The sequence below is a fragment of the Lissotriton helveticus genome, chromosome 9 (genome assembly GCF_964261635.1).
Source record: "Lissotriton helveticus chromosome 9, aLisHel1.1, whole genome shotgun sequence".
In the NCBI taxonomy this organism is placed as follows: Eukaryota; Metazoa; Chordata; class Amphibia; order Caudata; family Salamandridae; genus Lissotriton; species Lissotriton helveticus.
In genome coordinates this window covers 511,843,143-511,864,294 of record NC_136070.1, presented here as the reverse complement: position 1 = coordinate 511,864,294, position 21,152 = coordinate 511,843,143, and the positions used below count along the sequence as shown (strand labels likewise).

At 46.6% G+C, this 21,152-nt stretch overlaps 1 protein-coding gene across 1 annotated transcript in view; it reads left to right on the top strand.

The window, feature by feature from the left end:
* LRRC9 (leucine rich repeat containing 9) overlaps positions 1-21,152 on the top strand; it is a 1,011,210-nt gene that overhangs the window by 311,852 nt on the left and 678,206 nt on the right. The window contains exon 8 of the mRNA XM_078660357.1: positions 4,516-4,671. Within this exon, the coding sequence (XP_078516483.1) occupies positions 4,516-4,671 (156 nt within the window). The remainder of the gene's footprint in view (positions 1-4,515; positions 4,672-21,152) is intronic.

Here is a 21,152-nt window from a genome sequence, read left to right as displayed (position 1 = left end):
CTAACCCAACTGGGTTACAGCGTATACCACAGACATCTAATTTTTTGTCACTTATTCTGGTCCCAGAGAGTAGGACTGGGTGCGCCTTTTATGGGACGCACACCACCCACTCTCAGGGCAACGGTCCTGAAGAAAACCTGGTGAACCAACACCTTTATGGTTGAAACATGTAGACCTGACAACACATAGAGATACAAGGGCTCATAATCACCCTCACTTTATCTCGCACTTCTGTTTTTAACATTGCCCAGTTGCTTATAAATAAAAATTCAATTTCTTAAGTTAAACCAGGACAATTTTTAACACACATACCCTTTTTTTCTTTTCACGCATCCTCACTCACAACCAGCTCCACTGTAATCAGGTGTTGTAGCACACCCTGATGACGCTAGGTCATTAGGGTGGACCCCGATGATGAAGCTTGTCACCACTAGGTGGTGAGTGAGGGGTTTCTTAACAAAAGGAAATGTCCCCCTTTTGTTTCAGCCTGTACCCCATTAGGAACTGTCGTTTCCACTGGGTGGTACTCCTTCTTTTGTTCTTTATCGATACTCCAATAGGAGCCATACGCACACCAGAAGGAAATCTAGTATACACACAGAGGACACAAAGTAATGTCGGATCACTACTCACTGCTGTACTGATCCAAAACACGTTGCTCCAACCCCGACCTAGAGAGTTTTCTAGAACCTGTTCAATTACCCACAGCCACAGGAGCGCATCAAGAGGCACTCAATGGTCCCCTCATTCTAGAGGAAATAAGCGAAGCAATAGGGTCGATTGCCTCCGGGAAAACACCGGGTCCAGATGACCTGCCGGCTGAATACAACAAGGCCTACAGAGAGCCTCTGATGCGGCATCGGCATGCCCTATATTCTATGGCCCTGGAGGAACACACACTACCCCCATTGATGGGTGAGGCCAATCTGGTGTCTCTGTTAAAACCAGGTAGAGACCCTGAAAGCTTAGGGTCCTATAGACCACTGGCACTCCTAAATGTGGATTACTAAATACTCGCCTAAATGTTAGCGGAGCGACTGGCGCCGGTGGTCCCTGAACTGGTCCATACTGACCATACCGGATTTGTGCCCAAGCGTAGCACATTGCTGAATCTGCGGAGATTCTTTAGAGTGGCCGCGGATGGGGTGAGGGAATGGCCCAGGGAGGGATGCCTGGTGCTCGACCTCGAGAAGGCCTTCGACTGTTTGGAGTGGAGCTACCTGGCCGCGGTGCTTCTACGGTACGACCTGGGTTGGGGGTTCCTCCAGATGGTTGATCTACTGTACAAAAGCCCTACAGTTAGAGTACGGTTGGGACCATACATCTCTGATGCCATTCCCATACGTAGGGGCACTAGGCAGGGGTGTCCGCTATTGCCTCTCCTGTTCGCCCTAGCATTTGAACCCCCTGGCTGCGGCTATGCGCGCGACGCTAGGAGATGGCATACCTCTAGGAGATACGACCTACCAGGTGTCACTATACGCGGACGACCTCCTCGTATTTGTGAGAGATGTGGGAAACATACCGGCCGAACTGGAGTACACGCTGCTTGACTTTGCTGCTCTCTCGGTCCTCCGAGTGAATGTCAACAATTCTTGCATCTACCCATTTGGGGGAGACACAAAGGACCCGGGCTATCTTTTGGAGGGTACAAGGGTGCAGTGGAATGCAGACACTTTCCGGTATCTCGGCATCCAGATATACTGTCAACCAGCAGACCTCTTTGACGGTAACCTGGGAAGGGCAGTGACAGCCATCAAATCACAAGTGAACTTTTGGAATACGTTACAGCTGACAGTCACAGACAAGGTGGCACTATCCAAGATGGTGATCCTTCCTCGACTCCTGTACTACTTTGCCAATCTGCCCCTCTACGTCCCAGCGGCCTTCTTTGCCACACTCACTAAGCTGCACTGGGACTTCCTATGGGGCGGTGCGCGTCACAGGTTGGCGCTAGCAAAGCTATACCTGCCCCACTGATCAAGGGGGACTAGCTACGCCCTGTTTCGAGCACTACTATTTGGCGGCACAACTGCAGTGGATAGCCTGCTGGGGTGGCGTGAAGACACCACGACCTTGGTTCCCCCCCCCACTCTCTGGAATATATCACCAAACTTTTCCACCCGGCCTCCAAAGCCCCAATGCCTGCCCCTCTCCTTCTGGTGGTGGCTTATAGGTGCTACCGTCGCTGCCTGTATTACACCAAGGCATTGGTCCCCTACTCACCGGCCATACCGCTAGTGGGCTCCCCCAGCGGGCCTCGGGTGCTTACACCACTTGAGCTCACGGACTGGCACGAAGCAGACATACAGACATTGGGAGACCTGTATCGGGACGGCAGGCTCATACCATATGAATCTCTGGTCGACGAGATGGGGCTGCCGCCGGGACAATTTCTAAGAAACCGTTCACTCATCGCGACATTGTCCTCTAGATGGGGAGAAATGCAAGTGGAACCAAGCCAGCACCTGCAACGATAACTTTAGACCTGCTACGCCATAAGTGGGAGGCAGATCTGGAACGGCCATTAGAGGACAAGGAATGGGAAAGGATACTAAAAAGCCCAACGCGAATCCCTAGGAACATGAGATTCCGGCAAATACAGCAATTTATAAACCACAGGGCATACCTCACGCCCGAACGGATAAACAGGTACTTTCCCCGCACAGATGCGCTATCCCCCCGGTGCATGGAGGTGGGGTTTGGACTGGTACACATGCTATGGGGCTGCCACAGGCTGCACGCCTATTGGCAAGCCGTAGGCGCAGCACTACACACCTGTACAGGCCGAGACATACCTTTGAATGGCCCATTTATTTATTGCACCATTTCCGCAAGTCTCCAACCACGAAGGTATACTCTCGCTTCCTAGACCTAGGTTTGGTGGTAGCTAAGCGACTCCTAACCAAGAAATGGAAGGCACGAGACCCACCACACATACGGGCATGGAGGTACTCACTCTTAGCGTGAGCCAAAGCAGAAGGAATTGCCATTCTGCGAGAGGAAACGTTGGGGCTACGGAAGACACCCATAGCAATGCAATGGGAGGGACTACTCCAAGCCCTGATACACACTGAGGGGGACGCCCCAGAGGGACAACATGGGAGTCGGGGAGACGCCCTGATAAGGAGGGAGGAGTGACCTGATAGCAAGTAACCGCAATGACGGGTAAGAGTGCACATACCGTCTGGTATCCAAGGTGCGCTATGACGCGGGAGGTGGATGTAGAGGAGGACCCGGGGGGGGAAGAGGGGGACACAAACGGGGGGAGGGTGAGAGAGGGTGCGAACACACTCCTGAAATTCAATGCATGCTGCTGCTAGTTTTAGTTTTAAATGGTGTTTTATTGAGCCAAAAGAAAGCACAGCAAAGCATCGCAGTACAAAGTATATGTAACAGGTAAGACAGTCGCGGATTGTGAGCACTTGTCCATATATCGCCAAGTAAGAATAGGCATTGGAAGCGAGCAGTCAATAAGAGCTGGGCGATGCAGATGAGGCACTTGATAGGCAATGTTGGCCAACATTTTAGAACTAACCAAACCCACAAAACCCCCTCACCCCCCCAACCAACCCCCTTCCCTCCTCCCGCTGCTGCTAGTTTTGAACTTTTGTTGGTTGTTTCTTCTGTTTATAACATCTGTACACTTGCCCGACCTTTACGATCCGTAAAGACTCTGCACAAAACGAAAAGGGAACCACATCAAATGCATGAAGGCTGTTATCCTTGCGGAACAAGCACACTCTGCCGAGACTCCGTTCGTAGCTGCGTCTAAAACAACACCAAATGTATGTTTGATATAAGCCGCTAATTAACTGTAATGTCTATCTCACGTAGATGGATGGTTCACTGTATGGTCAACTTTATGTGAATCATGTTATCTTTCGTGATGCTGTAATCTTCAAAAATGAAATAAAAACAGATATTAAAGTTTTTTTTATACTAGAACCATTTTTGAAAACGATTACATTCTGCCTGTTTTTAGCAATAGAATGTTGACAAGTATATTATTGTCTTGATAATCTTGAAAATAGAGGCAGAAGGACAACAACATGGTCAAACCTGGTTTAGTGAAAGAACATAGAAGGGTACAGAACACCTGCTTTATAGTGTTATGGAAGCACTGAGACATGGAAGCATGATTGGGGATTAGGTTTAACCTAAGCATTAACTTTGACTGCAGAGATGTGTTAAAATGTCACAAATATATACGTTTTGGGAATATTCATGTAGAAAAAGTGACACACATTGCTTAGATGCATGCGACCAATAAATATATGAAGATGCGTCATTTGGTTCAGGTGTGCAAAGTATTACAAATTATTGGTGCAATTTTGAAAGTGTGCAATGCTTTTGTGGCTGGTAATCAATTTCAAATATAGAATCTGTTGAATGGTATATTTGCAGGTAAGTATCAATGTGAAATAATGTGCAGTGTTTGATCAGTATATCAGGAATTCTTTAAAGTTAAAGATTTAATGGCATTTTTTAAACCGTATTCATTTTTGTTTTCAGTCTACAGTTTTGAAAAAAATTATATACTATAGCATGCGTGTAAAGACCGTGCACAGGCAATTGAGTGAGAAACTTGGAAACTTAGAAGAAGAAAAATGCAAACAACAACAATTGCCAAAAGGCCAGATAAAAATTCTCAGCTTCATCATAAAAAGTGTAAGTTTCAACCATTTTTTATGTTTCACTTTAATTATGCCAGAGTTCTGATTACTTCAGAGTTCTGGATACATATTTGCCATAATAATACCATTGCTCTCTTTCTTATTTTAGCTTCTTTGGAAGTGCCTTGTGAGTTGGTTTTGCAAATTTACTTTTAAGCATTCACTCAATATCACAAAATGTCACTGTAAATAAAACAAGATTATACTTGTGGTCCCGCGAGTAGGCTGGCAACTGATAATCAAAGAAACCACTTAAAATCTGACTTTCTCCACTTAAGACATTGTATAATTCTTGGGCAAAGAACTTCATGTCACTGTGCATCAGTTTCCTTTTTTTCTATAATCGTGCGCATATACCAAGTTCTAGATTAATGACTAGATACATTCTTCCTGGTCTTGTCAGAGACAAAATTTTATTAGCCGGATTCTCAAAGCTATTTCCGCACCTAAGCTAGGCTTACATGTGCAAATATAGGTTTTGCACTCACAAAAAATGTTACTAACCCGAAGATGTTCATGTGCGCCAATATAGTCACAGGCAGTGGATGCCAGTGGTAACAGCATTCTCCATGGTTCAACTACAATGTGCATTGTGCACACTCACAAATTTCCATGTTTATGGGCATTCACCATTGACATCAAATACCCAAAATGCTACGGCCAGCAGAATTGACATTGTGTGCTCTTTGGCCCTGAATGATGTCACAGGAAATTAAAGTCATATGACATTTACCCCAATGATATTAAATGACATCACAGTATGTGACGTCCTCTGAGCGTTTAGCATGATAAAATCACAGCAAGTAACATCATGGAAGTAAATTGAAACCTATTACTAGGACCAATTAAAACTCCAAATAAAAAAAAATACGTACACGAAGTCCTGCTGAAAGCGCTCCACTTGTGTTGCCAGTGTCAAACAATGTAAAAAGCTGCAGGGAAATGAAAAGGTGTAAAGGCTTGGATCAAATGTTTCACAATCAGTTCAAGACCTTAAATGACATGTGCAACAGCTCATTATATGAAAATACATATACTTTTGTGAGGCAAGTGGGCAATAGTTTGACCTCTAGACCCCGGGGTTGCTTTGGGTAATCACTGGCAATTATAACATATTGTTGATGTAGCTCATCATACTACAATTCTGATATTGATAAATGCTACACATAAGTGTTGTTAATACCACATTTTATTTTACTCAATTTACTGACCTCAGGATGACAGATTGCTGAGTGTCACTGCTAGGATTCAAACTTTTCAAAATAGTGTCCTGAAAATTATGCATGGTTCACTGTTAAACATTTAACTCAATGAGCTGTTCTGCCAGTTAGTTATTATCAACCTAAAACAGAGAAAGAGATGAAGTTTGAGTTGTCTATGGAAAGACTCACATACCTTGTTTTAAATTTGACCAGATAGGTTAAATTTAGACAAAATATATTAATGAGACTGAGCGGTTCAACACTTTCTTTAACTAGGCAGTTGACTGCACTATTATCTAGAACAGTGATCCCAAATATTTTAGAACCACAACCCACTTTTTAGAATAACAAACTTTTGTGACCCACCTACCTTTAATGGACAAGAGGTGGGCAATTTTTTAATGTGGCTAAAGTATTGTGTGGCAAATAATTATCATTTACAGACAATACATTTTCCATTGAAATGGCCTCTGAATTTGCACAGACATACAATTTTATTGGCACAGCTATGTTGAACACAAATGATAATGTCTGGAAATCAGGTTCCTGCGAATATTTATCATTTGGGCATCACCAAGTAAGTGTCTTGATTTGTTTTGATTCTTTTGAAATCTATGTTTCCAGTGCACTTCAGAATTACAAGCAAGTGCTTCATTTTTGCTTTCCTAACTGCTGGGTACATAGTTCATTCACAAGTATGTACATTTTGTTGTGTTTTGCAAGAAAACAATATCCTACATTATCACATAATTTTCTTTAAAAACCCCTCTCACTTTGCAGGCAGAGAAAGAAATGTAAACACCAATCCCCAGCTTAAAAGAATAAAGCAGCCTGACCTCTGTCTTTGAATCACAGCAAATGTGACAAGTTAAGCACAGAATTTAAAGGCATCTTTATTTATTGTTTTTGACTTTCTGTGGCCCGCCAAAAATCAGGTCTAGATCGACAGAATGGAAACCCCTGATCTAGAACAAAAACAAGCTTTACATTTGTGAATGACTCTAAGAATTAGTATCATCGCATGACCCACCTATATACTTCTTCCTTCTTAATTATCTGGAACAGGCCCCTTAAGCTCCGCCTGTAAATGGAGAGTTCTGGTGAAACAGGATTTAATATGTATTTTAATTCAACTCCAAGGAGCTAGGATTTATTTCAGATGCAGAGCAAGAGTGAAAGTGAGATGTGCCACGGTTTTGTGAAGTGATGGGACTAACTATCATGATAGAAGAACTTTAAATATATGTCAGATACTAGGGACTGCATTGACATGAAAGTAAATACTGCTAATTCCAAAGAGATTCGCTGCGTGCCTTACCTTTTTCTGCACATTTCATAACTCATTTAGGACCACTCTGTAAGTTAGCTTCATTTTCAATATCTATTGAAAAGTACATTCAAAATAAGTTGTTTATCCCAATTACATATTTGTGAAAGCCAGGTGCAGCCTTTAAAAAGTAGAAAAGTTTAATGATTCGTGCACCATTCTACATATTGCTTGCAGTCCCCATATATCTAAACACCGCTTCCGATCTAAAATCGTGGTGCTTGTTTTGATGATTAAACTTTAGTCTCTTGGTTCCCTTCCTGTCTTTGTCATTACCCAGGTGTACATAGTACTCATTCAGCAGATAGGTGGGCCCAACACCTAAACTCATCTAAGTCCGTTTCCACTATCATAAGCTTCCCTTTTTGTTAGAGAACTGTGCTAATATAGTCCTATATGCCCCCGTAGCAGACAATACCATTCATTAACCCCTTGCCTGCTGGGGTAATTCCCTCATGGTGCGGGGGGGGGCGGGAGGGAGGCGCGACCCAGCTGTGCTCATAACAAGCTCAGCTCGCCATGACTCACTGCGGAGCTGTGCTCATGACGAGCTGAGCTCGTCACAGACCCGCCCCCTCATCAATTCTCCAGCACAGGCGGGGAATTAGGCGTGTGTGGGCGGGCCGCGGCAGTTATGACGAGCACAGCTCGTCATGAGCACAGCTCCACTGTGCCTCTTGACGAGCTAAGCTTGTCATGAGCATGGGAGGGGTTAAAGGCCCGATCCATTTGTCTCCGGCCTTTAATAAGGGAGAGGGACTTTAATGCCGGTATAGCCCAGCTGCTGAGGGCTATAAGGCTACTAGAACATTCCGCCACTAAAGGGCAGAATGTTCCAACAAATAAGTCGAAAGCCTCATGGAACCTGAGGGGATTGAAATCCCCTGAGGCTCCGTGAGGCCTTTGTTCACAACAACAGCTGTGAAGGAAAACATTAGAATGTTGGCAGCCTCTACCTCTGAGCAGGGCCGGATTGGGAATTGAAACCGGCCCTGGCAAAGTTCTCGGCTGGCCTCCCCTCCCCCCAGGGGGCGCTTTTGAGGGGCGACCACGCTCTTTGCCAGGGCCGGTTTTCGGACGATTTTGTTACAAGGCCATTTGCTGCAAAAAACGACCCTGTAACAAAAACTGACCCCTGGGGCCCAAAACCGGCACCCCACCCATGCGGCCGACCGGGGGATTGCCCGGTGCCCGCAACGGCCAGTCCGGGCCTGCCTCTGAGGCAGCACAGTAGACTGACTGCCTGTGAGAGAGACAGACTCTTCCCCTCTCCTCCCCTAATCCCCCCACCCCCCAAAAGGTGAGAAGGTCTCTAGCAGAAATGTAGCAAAATAAATATGTAACAAGGAAAACGGTATTGGCTTCCATGTGCTGTTTTGGAAATGCCGGAAGTTTAACTAAGAAATTCGGGAGACACAAGCAAACATACCAAGTGTCCCAAACTGACGCTCAGTGGTCGCATCTTCGACCTCTGGTGCCCCCTAAATGATGTCTGTGACATTCACCAATTCCTCTCCAACCCATTCCAATCCTAGAAAATGTTGTAAATGTATTACTGATAAGGACAGGAGTAAAACACTTTAGAAAGAAACTAAGAGTTCCTCTATGGGGCGATGCTTTCTCGACTGGGAAAAAAGAAACAACAAGATAATTTGCATGTATTCTGCAGGTTTTTTTGAGAGACATTAGACAACTATATTTGCTCATGTTAAAATGGGATTGTCAAACGTTTGCTAGGAGTATGGTTTTCAGCCCTACTTGTGTGAACTCTTGTAAATTCCTGAAAGTTATTAATCTGTAGCAATGCAAAGCCATAGAACTGCAGATGCATGTTTGTGACTTTCTTTAGGACTAGTTTTTTCATGTTTCCCATACGAGTTTTGCCCTCACTCCAATATTAATATATTTTTTTTAAACAGCCTTGTGTCACGTTTTACTAAATGGTTCCTTTGAGAATTTGTATTTAAAGTGCACATTAGTTTAGCAAAACTGCATTTCGTTCTTTTTTTTCAAATTGCAAATATTATTTGGGCGCTTTTTATTCTGAAAACAACCACCAGTCTTTTTGCGATCATTCTGCATGTATATTCATATAATCACGAAGATTACTGCAAGCATTATATTCAGCCTCAAATTATTACATTTTACAAACATGACTTCATACTTTCATATCAAAACCATTGTCGGTAATGCAAGCTGAGCTTACGCCTCACTGTATTTCTGTAGAGTTCGTACCCTAATAGTTAAGACTTTCCATTAATGAACCATATATCCAATATTGAACATTGTGTATGTATAAGAATGCATATATTACCTTTGCAAACAGCAATCCTATTTCTCACATCCATATTTCACAATATAAATTGGCTGCCAAAGGTTTGTGCTGTAGGATGTTGGGTTTGCTTTTCCAGTGGACAAAATAAACATGAAAACCAATGTGTTGGGATAGAATTTTACCGTTGGATAAGGATCCCATACATATTTTTAAAGAGATGTGCTAAAGAACAGTTGATTTATAACAAAAAAAAAGTTGGTGAATAATGAATTCCTTTCTAAATGCGTAAGAAATATGCATATTAAAAGAGCTAAAGTTCATTCCTGAAAGATGCAATTCCGTACCTCTCTCGCTCAATCAGTCAGAAAACTAAAAATCACAAATATCCTAAGAACCCTTATTCGTATTATTCTACTTGGATGCCAAAAATGATCTGACATACGAGATCATGAATCCTATTTTATGCCAGCATTTTACGGGTTTGTTTGCACAGACTTCTGCCCTTATTTTATCAGGCTGCTTATAGTCTTCTAAAAAATATATAGGCAAAAAACTTTCTGTAAACATGAAGCCCTTCTGCAATGACAACCAAAATATATATATTTGTTATTCTGTTGTCCTGCACTCCCACTTTCCCAACTGGTTGGGTATAGCGTGCCCTGTCGGCAGGAAAGCAAAAAAAAAATGTCTAAAAAGATGCAATCTTTTAAAGAATGTTGGAGTCATCCTTGTGTGATCTTCCTTCTGCCCCCTTGTCAGCAACTGTTACACTTACTTCCTGTGGCTCAAATGATCTTTCAGAATGTAAGGACTTCCTCCTTTTCGTAGAACTGCCTTCATCTTCATACTCTATGTCCTCTAGAAGAGATGTGTTTTCTAGTTTGTTGGATTGAAAAAGTATGCCTCTTTCTACCATGTTCATAATAAATTGGGCAGTACATGGACAGCTTGTATCCCCTATTCCTTAGTTAAACATGCAAAAGATTTCCAGAAGCCATGACATTTCAAAATATACTCTTTGTGTATTTCGTCATGTAATTTCAATAAATCGTGTAAAAGTATTTCATGAAAGTGCTTTTTCAGTGTTACAAATTTAATCTCAACGAGAGTGATTATCTTTCTTATTTTGTGTTGTATTTTAAGTGCCTGAATTCATTCAAGGTTGTGTAAATGCTGTTTGTTGTTGAAGTCCAACTCTACTTTTACCAAACATGTACTTTGTAGCAGGACAATACGGTCACAGTTAGTTAAGTAAAATTCTATATTAGGCACTGTATCTGAAATATCTGAAAGAGACTATTAGTTATGGATTCCTTACCTTAGAATTACCCCCAGGCGTCAGAGTGGATCTGGAGATTTTTTTTTGTAGCTTTACCCCGTGCACGTCGGTAGGCGGCACCCCTCGACTCCGCGTTCGTCATTGTGATCGCCGGATGACGTCGGGGTATCTACTTAGACGCCGCCCCTGCGCGCTGATTTCAGTTCTTTCTTTTTCTGTACCAGCCAGTGCAGATCCTGAGAGAGCAGTATCTCTAGTCATTTTTTGACTGTCTTTTTACGACTTTTGCCAACTTCTTCATCGTTCGACTCCTGGTGCACAGGGATGTCACATCGACGGACCGGCTTCAAGCCTTGTGGCTCCTGCCACAAGCTGATGTCGTCAGTGACGGACCCACATCTATTGTGCCTCTGGTGCCAGTAGCGAGACCACGACCCGAAGTTGTGCTTTGACTGTCGGGCCATGGTCCTGAAGTCTTTGCAGGAGCAGTCCTGAAAGCTTCTGGAGGTCTGGTCGAGAGGGAGGTCGCGGGACCAGTTGTGGAGCCATCACCATCACTCCTCGTCGAAGTCTTCGTCTTTGGGTAAGTCGAAGCACAAAAAGAAGGTGAAGAAGCACCGTCGCTCTTTGCGTTCTCCCCGTCCGTCGGCCGACGTGATGCAGGATGCGGAAGGTAGTTGTCTGGCTCTGCCCACAGAGCCTGTTGGGTCGGCTCAGAGCTTTCCTCCCTTCTGGTGAGCCGGAGCGACCCCTGCCCAACTACGTAGCTTTTACGAAGACCTCCACTCCATCTTTGGGCAGCCCGATTCTGCCGGCTTGCCTTTGGGCCCCGTGGACTCGGCTGGGGATTCTAGGCCTTCGATGCCGGCGGCTTCGGCCTGGCGCCGCAGGGCCCCCAGGGATCCAGGCCTGTTCCGAATTGGCGCTGGTCGACCTTACGACACGTGCTCTGGCGTCGAATCCATTGGCGACACCTCCGCCCCTTCTGACGCCGGTTGTGTCCCCAACCGATGTCAACCTCCCCTTGGACATGGAGCGGGACCGACGTTGACTGGTACTTTTGTACCCTTGTTCTAACCTGGTGCTCCCTATTGCCCTGAGTGGGAACCAGAAGAGGTTGAAGAGGACTCGGAGGGGTCTGTGGACCCTCAGACAGACCAGTTGGAAGAACCGGACTGGAGAGGGGAGTTGGGTGAGGCCAGTGGTCTGGACACCTCTCCAGACCTTGGCATGTTTTCTCCCCGTACCGTAGCTACGGAGGAGGGAGCCTCTTATGCTGTGGTGTTGCATAGGATGTCTGAGGCCTTGAACCTTGAGCTTCTTGCGGATGCGGTCTGGGCTAACCTCCTGACCAAGGTGCTTCAACCGGTAGTGGACTTTTTGGAGCCCCTGCTGCTGTTCAATGAGGCCCTCACGGACATCCATCCAAGCCCAGCACAGGTGCCCCTGTGGATAGGATGATTGCCCAACGCCACCGCACGGCCCCGGATGACCTAATTTTCCTCTCCAAACACCCTACCCCGAGAGCTTGGTGGTCCAAGCCTCTACTTCCAAGGGTGCATTCCCTACCACTCCACCTGATAGGGAATCCAAGAAACTGGATCACCTTGAGAAGAAGATGTTTTCTTCCGCCAGCTTAGGACTGCGTTCGGTGAACACCGCATGTCTATTGGGCCTTTACACCCACTGTGTGTGGGACACGGTCGCGCAGGTGCTGCGACAGTGCCCGGAGGAGGCCCGAGCAGTGCTCTCCCGTGCTGTTGCCAAGGGTAGAGATGCAGCGAAGTTCGCCATACAATTTGGGCTGGACACAGCCGACTCACTAGGCAGGACGATTTTAACATCAGTAGCCCTGAGATGCTACACCTGGCTGAGGTCCACTGGCTTTTCGGGTGATGTCCAATCGACTCTTTTGGACATGCCCTTTGATGGCCGTCGCTTATTTGGTGACAAAGCGGACAACGCGCTCAAGCGCTTTAAAGATTCTAGGCCTACGGCCAGATCCTTGGGCCTCGCTACCACCTCCTGCCCCGCACAGTCTGCTTTGTGCCCCTTGCGTGGCTACGGAAGGGGTGCCCCACCATGTTCCTTCCAGAGCCACAGGCCTTTGCAAACTATTCAGCCTCTGCGCGACCGGGGACGTGGGACCCAGCGCTGTGGGTCATGGGGCCAGCGGGCGGGCCAGTCCACCAGTGCCCCATCTGCAGCAACCTCTAAACCTTCCAGGTCCGACCAACCAGGGCCGCCAGTTGCCAGTGGGCGGCAGGATTCGCCATCACTTCTCTCACTGGCAGAACATCACGTCAGACAGGTGGGTTTTGCAGATAGTCCGAAGGGGCTACTTGCTCCCATTCCAGAATACCCCTCCATCCATGTTACCTACATTCCATCGCATGTTGGAGGATCACTTGGCTCTTCTCCGCCAGGAAGTTACGGGTCTCTTGGTCAAGGGAGCCATTGAGCGCGTCCTTGTGCCAGAAGTAGGTTGTGGTTGCTACTCCCAATACTTTCCAGTGCACAAGAAGGACAAAGGCCTGCGTCCTATCTTGGATCTCAGGGACGTCAACTGCTTCATCCAGAAGGAGAAGTTCAAGGTGTTTACATTGGCTCAGGTTCTGTCTACTCTCGACCCTGGAGACTGGATGGTAGCGTTGGGTTTGCTGGATGCCTATTTCCACATTCCCGTCCTGCCGGCCCAAAAGTGTTACCTACGGTTCATGGTAGGCCATGAGCATTTTCAGTTTACCGTGCTCCCCTTTGGCCTTACCTGTGCCCCTTGGGTGTTCACGAAAGTGATGGCAGTGGTTGCAGCTCATCTGTGCGGATCAGGGGTTCCAGTCTTCCCCTATCTCGACGACTGGCTGTTGAAATCGGGCTCACCCTAGGCTGTCTCTTCCACCTCCAGACTACGGTGGACCTCCTGCATTCACTGGAGTTTACTGTCAACGTGTCGAAGTCACACCTGCTTCCCTCTCAGAAGCTCCTTTTCATTGGGGCGGTTCTGGATACAGTTTCGGGCTTATCCTCTCAAACAGCGAGTCTGGTATATTTGGGCTATGATTTTGATCTTTAAGCCTCTATCCTGGGTTTCGGTCAGAATGCCCTATGGTTGCTGGGCCTCATGGCCTCCTGCATCCTGCTGGTGGATCATGCCAGGTGTTATATGCGGACCTGAAGTTCCAGTTGGCACAACATCAGGGGAATCTTTCTGATTGCGTCCAGATCTCCAGGATTAGAACTGGGGCTCCTGAGGCGGAAAGCCGGGAGTTAGGGCACACGCACACATAAACTGCTTTTTCGTGCTCCTGTTGCTACTCGTATTTTAACTCACGTATTTTGGTGCTTTCCTCGTTTTAATTTTAATTCACGTACTTCGCTCATTTCTTACCCCTGTGGGTACCCTCTCAGTGCTTCCTGCCGTAACCCGGGGCCGATTTAGGGCTCCGTTGGGTTTCAGGCAGCAATCCCACGGGCGCAGACTTCGGGCGTCCTCTTAGGACAGTGACAGGTTAGCGGACTAGTGCTGCGGGTGATTGGGGCCCAGGCACTACAAATTGGACAAGCAAGGCCGGTGCACTCCATTAGAACTGGGGCTCCTGAGGCGGAAAGCTGGGAGTTAGGGCACATGCACACATAAACTGCTTTTTCGTGCTCCTGTTGCTACTCGTATTTTAACTCGTGCATTTTGGTGCTTTCTTCGTTTTAATTTTAATTCACGTACTTTGCTCATTTCTTACCCCTGTGGGTACCCTCTCAGTGCTTCCTGCCGTAACCAGGGGCCGATTTAGGGCTCCGTTGGGTTTCGGGCGCCATCTTAGGACAGTGACAGGTTAGCGGACTAGTGCTGCGGGCGATTGGGGCACTACAAAATGAATGTCACTTCCCGTCCGCGCAGCGGGCGGGCGCGCCGATGGCGCGCCCGTCTGTGCCCGCCCGAGCCAGTCCGGGCCTAGGGCCAGATACCCTGACCGTTTCCCCTAAACACCGTACGATATACTCCAGTGAAGAGCTTTTACAATTAAGACATATGGAAGGCCCGTCATGCCGTTTGTTAAACAGGTCGGAGAGCCCATTTAGGCAATGCAATCGGTGTCCCAAATCCATTCAGGGGAATAAACCAGGGGAACAGGCCCTGAGCCAACTTAGCATGGCACTCCTTAATTGTAGGTCACTACCAAAACACTCTCTAGACATTAACTTAATGATCCAGGAGTGCAATCTGGACATATTGTTTTTAACAGAGACATGGTTGTCTCCCAATTCGGAGGCTGATATTGTTAGTGCTCTTCCTAAGGGATTTCTTATTCAATGTCAACATAGGCTGCATGGGAAGGGGGGGCTGGCTTGCCATAGTGTATAGAGACAGGTTTGCCTGCAGGATAGGAGATAGCTGCATCTCTGACTCTGAAAGTATTCATTTTATCATGCAAATCACTCCTAACAAATCCCTATCGGGTCTTCTTATCTATCGCCCTCCGGGCTCCCCAGGACAATTCGCGGGATCCCTCTTAGATACCACTATAGCAGTGGCCGCCACAACATCTAACTTTATCATACTAGGAAACCTAAATTTCCATTTTGATGACCCGGACGATAAGGTGGCAGCGGATCTCAGGCTCGAGTTAAAATCTTTCGAGCTGAATCTTAAAAATAAAGATGCCACTCATTCCAAGGGGCATCTTTTAGATCCGATATTTTCGAATATTGCACATCTGGCCTCTAGCCCCCCACTCCCTCTCCCCTGGTCTGACCATTTTCTAGTCCCATTTGTTTGGAAAACTTGTACTGACTCACCACGAATTCCGGCACCACGCACTCTAGAGAGAGCTTGGTCTAAGCTATCCTTTGAGAGCTGGACCCTCAGACTGGAACAAACAGCTCCCCTGTCGGATCCAAACCCCTTGTAGGTGGTCAAAAACCTTCTAAATTGGCTGAATAGCTCCCTTGATGTTGTACTACCCAGGAAAAATATTAAAAAGAAGAGTAGTGTTTTTAAGTCACCTTGGTATACCACAGAACTTAGAGATCTTAGAAAAACTTGCAAAAAGTTAGAACGCTCGTGGAGGAAAGATTGAGCCCCCCATAATAAAGCTGCCTATAGATTGGCTATTAGGACTTATAAATCATCCCTCAAAAGAACCCAGGCGGCCTTTTTTGAGGTGAAAATTAAAACATCCTCCAATTCCACCAGGGAAACTTTTCAGATAGTGAAAGAGCTCCTTAAGGTACCTAACCCCCCGAGTTTGCAGGAGGTTTCAGGAGCAAGATGCAACCAATTAGCGGTCTTCTTTGATACCAAAATTCAAAATATATTAAAAACTCTACCACTCAGTGATCAAGGTCCCGATCCTGATGATTAATATGCCCCTACATCTGGCCCCTGTCTGGACTCCTTTGCTTTAATATCTAGAGAAGATTTCTGTAAAGCTCTGACCTTCATGAAAAGTGGATTCCCTTCTGACCCTGCGCCTATGCATATCCTTAAGCGGGTCTCAGCCACCATTTCCCCCCTAGCAACCGATCTATTAAATGCCTCTTTTACCCAGGGTATTGTCCCCCCAGCTGGAAGCAGGCCATGGTAAAACCCCTCCTAAAAAAACCAGAGCTGGATCCATCTGCGCTGGCCAATTTCCGTCCAATATTGCTGTTACCTGGTCTCAGTAAGATTACGGAGAAAATAGTCAATCAGCAGCTTTCTTCCTTTTTGGAAAGTAACAAGCTTCTACGCAATTCCCAAACGGGCTTCCGCCCAGGCCAGGGTCCTGACTCCACCCTGATAGCGGTGGCTGAAGAGGCAAGGTGCATCTTGGATTCGGGAGGATCGGCTGTTGTGATCCTCCTGGATCTAAGTGCAGCCTTTGACACGGTGGACCATGGAACCTTAATTCAGCGCCTTGTCAGGCTGGGAGTGTCGGGCACGGCTTTGCTTTGGTTCACATCTTTTTTGAGTGATCGAACCTTTCAGGTCTGGAAGGCAACGCACGCTCTAAATTAACCCCCCTCCATTGTGGGGTCCCTCAGGGCTCTTCATTGAGCCCTACTCTGTTCAACGTATATATGGCCCCACTGGAGGACTTGGTCACTCCCTTTGGGATTAAAGTAGTCACCTACGCGGACGACACCCAACTAGTCGACTCGCTCTCCCAAGGGGAGAAGTGTTCTGAAAATCTTTTTGCCTGACTCTCGGAAATACACTCCTGGATGACTACATCGCTCAAATTGAACGGAGCCAAGACAGACCTCATGCCCTTGGGCCATCAGTTAACATCCTTACCCAATTCCATCTGGCCTGCCTGCCTGGGGTATCTTCCAGCCCCAAAGAATGAAATTAAAAGTCTGGGGGTTTGGTTTGAGCGGGACCTTTCTTTGAGGACACAAGCGAAAAAAACAGCTGGCGTTTGCTATGGGCTTCTTCGCTTGGCCCGTAAGAATCTCCCCCTTCGGCCATTTCATTCTAGGAAACTGCTAATCCAGGGGTTAATATTGTCAAGACTGGATTATAGTAATGCCCTGTTTTTGGCGGCACCTGAAGCAACCATTAACACCTTCCAACATGTTCAGAATTTAGCAGCCAGGATGCTTACTGGTGGCTCAGTCCGATCCTCAGCCAGACCCACACTTAGATCCCTTCACTGGCTGCCAATACGTGAGAGGATAACATTTAAGTTTCTATGCATCACCCACAAGTCTCTACAGGGTAAGGGACCCCTTATTCTTAGGAGACTGGTCTGCCCCTATAAGGCCACCCGGGTCCTCCGTTCTGACCTTGGAAATTTGGCCAAGGTCCCCAGAGTGACGAAGGCTCGTTCTGGGAGTCGTCGATTCTCTGTGAATGCGGCATCACTGTGGAATGCCCTTCCTGTTGGGATTCGAACAGAACCCAGCTAACCTGAAGTTTCGAAAGCTCCTAAAAAATTCCTCTTTCTCCAGGATTCCTAATCAACGGTGCCCCCCCTTAGTTGGCTCCTTGTTCTACAGCGCTGGGACGCTTTCGGGCAGCCATGCTCTTTACAAATTTAATTTAATTTAATTTAATTTCATCTCGGAGGGCACTGCACACCATTTGCAGTGGTGGCTAACAAACAAGGATCGGGTCAATGGCAGATCCCTCTCCCTTCCCTAACCAGAGTTCACAGTGGTGACAGATGCGTCACTCCTGGGATGGGGCGGCCACATGGGGGAGGCGGAGATCAGAGGCCTCTGGTCTCCGGCAAAGTTTGGGCTCCACATCTACCTTCTGGAGCTCCGGGCGATTCTTCATGCACTGAAAGCATTCCTTTCTTCTTTAAAAAGAAGAGTAGTGCAGGTTATGGACATGGCTGGAATATCAGGGTATGTCCCTGGTGGTTCAACACCTGGCAGGTTCACTGAATGCCAGGGCGGGCGAACTCACCCGCAGGTGCATGATGAATCAAGAATGGCGTCTTCACTCGGAGGGGGTGCAAGGTCTCTTTCAGCAGTGGGGAGAGCCTTGGTTATATATATTCACTACAGAAAAGGATGCGCAATGTCAGCAGTTCTGCGCGTTGGAATTTCCAAGGCGGCACTCGCACAGCGACACTTTTATTCACGAGTGGAGTTGCGGTCTTCTATACGCCTATTCTGCCCAGAGGGCTGAAGAAGATCAAGCGCGACCGGGCCCAAGTCATTCTTGTGACTTTGGATTGGGCACGAAGAGTCTCTTGCACATGGCCATCGATTCTCCGATCGGACTGCCTCTTCGGGAGGATCTTCTGTCGCAGCAACAGGGGACGGTCCACCACCCGAACCTGTTTAGCCTCCGCCTCCGTGCGTGGGGAGGGAGCGCCGACAGTTGACAGCTTTCGACCTACCTCCCTAAGTCTGTAATGCAATCTTGGCAGCCAGGCGTCCCTCCACTAAAATGGTATACGTCTGGAGATGGAACAAATGTGTGGCATGGTGCACAGCAAAGGCTGTGGATCCCCTTTCTGCCCCTTTCTGCCCCTCTTTCAGAGGTTCTCCTCTTCATTATTTCTTTGGCCCTGCAGGTCTCTGCTCTGGGCACTCTTAAGGGCTATCTTTCGGCCATTTTGGCCTTTCTTCGGCTTCCTGATCAGCCCTCTCTTTTCAAGTCCCCTATTGTAAATTGTTTCCTTAAGGGCATTACTCATTTGTTTCCTCCTATTCCTTTTGTAATGCCCCAGTGGGACTTGAACCTGGTTCTGACCTACCTTATATGTGCTCCATTCGAGCCGCTACATAATTGTCCTCTCAGACGCTTGACCTTCAAAACTGCTTTTCTGGTTGCCATCACCTCTGTTCGCAGGGTGAGTGAGCTTCAAGCTGTAAGTCTCCTTTCCTTGCTGTTCATCCAAACAAGGGTGTCCTCTTAACTTGACCTTCTTTTCTTTCCAAAATGGTTAGCTCTTTCCACATAGGACAGACCGTCACTTTACCCGCCACTGCATCCTTCTAACGAGGAGGAGAGGCTCCATCATCTGGAACCAAAACGTACGCTCTCATTTTACCTGGCTCGCACAAAACAATTTTGGATGGATGATCAACTCTGTTGGCTATGTCAGCGACAAGAAAGGTTGGGCCGTGCAAAAATGAACCATCTCTTGATGGATCTCTCTGTGCGTTAAAATGTGTTATTCCTTGGCAAAAAAGAAACCTCCAGTAGGGTTGCACGCACATTACACCAGGACGACTGCAGTCATTACTGCTTTGGGATGTGGAGTCCCCCTTCATGACATCTGTCAGGCAGCTACGTGGGCTTCCTTGCACACGTTCACTAAGCATTACTGCTTGGACAGCCAAGTCCGGAGAGACAGCTTCTTTGGCCGTTCAGTTCTCCACGACTTTCTGGTGTGAACTTAGTTCGCAGACCCACCTCCGGGGCTGGTATTGCTGGAGTTTCTATTCTAAGGTAAGGAATCCATAACTTATGGTCTCTTTCAGATGAACAAGTTACTTACCTTCGGTAACGATATATCTGTAAGAGACATATATTAGTTATGGATTCCTTACCGCCCAACCCATTCTCCCTGTTCTGCGAACTGACTTCTAGGGTAAGGGACTCACTTTCAGGGCCCTAGTTTTATGCACCAGTGGTCAGTGTCCTGCATGGCTCTGCGCTTCTGGTGTGGAATGTCGTGTAAAGAACTGATGTCAGCAGTCATGGGCGGTGTCTAAGTAAATACTGCGACATCATCCCGGGGATCACGATGCCAACGGTGAATGCAGAATCGACCAACGCCACCTAACGTTGCACAGGGGTACTTCTATGAAAGAAATTCTCCAGATCCAGTCTGACGCCTGGGGGTAATTCTAAAATAAGGAATCCATAACTAATATATGTCTCTTACAGATATATCATTACGGAACGTAAGTAACTTGTTCGGCACTGCCTGCTGGTATCTTTGAACAGATTGATGCTCACTTTGGGACCTTTCACTTCCCATTCAATGTGAAACGCTAGGAGCTTGCATTGCGGGTACCCCTTCGAGAGGAAGCACCATGTAGCAAGTATGGATTCCTGTGACATCGGTTTACTTGCTCACACCTGACCAAGCCCAAATAGTACTGCAGAAGGCTATTGATACTTTGGAACTCTACAAACAGTTGTGAGCATCCTGTGAGTAAATCAGGTTACATGGACCAAATCTATCAATCTCCCAGATCTCCTTGTCCTTGGAGATGGAGCATGTCTCCGTTCATGTACACAGTAGCAACAGATCAGTAGTAGATGTACCTGCGACTCATGAATTGTTACCTGATGATACAAAATCACATAACTCTACCCTTAAGCAGATTTAAGGTGCAATAACGGGTAAGAGAACAGGGTTTACAATTAAAAAATGCCCCTTCTTTGGAGCTAAGACATGCATCAGAGACACTGTTTCACTTTACAATAATCCTAAGAAGATTGATAAAAAGGATAAGGAGAATAAGAGGAATAAACCAGTGATGACGTTGATAGTGAAGGAAATACAGACTCAAAGAAACTCCCTTAATTTCTCAGGAAATTGTACCTTATGCGATCGCCAGGCTCGTGAATCACTTGTCACGGAGATGGTACATATTTCCGAGGATGAGAAGTTTGACTAAGCTAGGTACTTTAATCTCTTTAGGACCAGATGTAATGCTCTATGTGGGGGAATTTTCAATTCTTCTCCTTCTTTGCATTTCTTGTCTGCCAATGTGATATCTTTTTACTTAAGGTGTACCTTTCAGAGCAAGAATTCAATTTTCCTTTGTATTATCCAGTTTGTCCTAATATGTGTCAGGTTCCATGTGTGATTTTCACCAAAGACTGGTTTGTAGCCCAGTTATATATTGTCCAAGAAGCATAGGTTTAATTCCTTGGTAAAAGCCTCTGCCTTTGTGCCTTTCCACAGTTGTATATTCCTTCTAGAAGTCAGGCTTATCT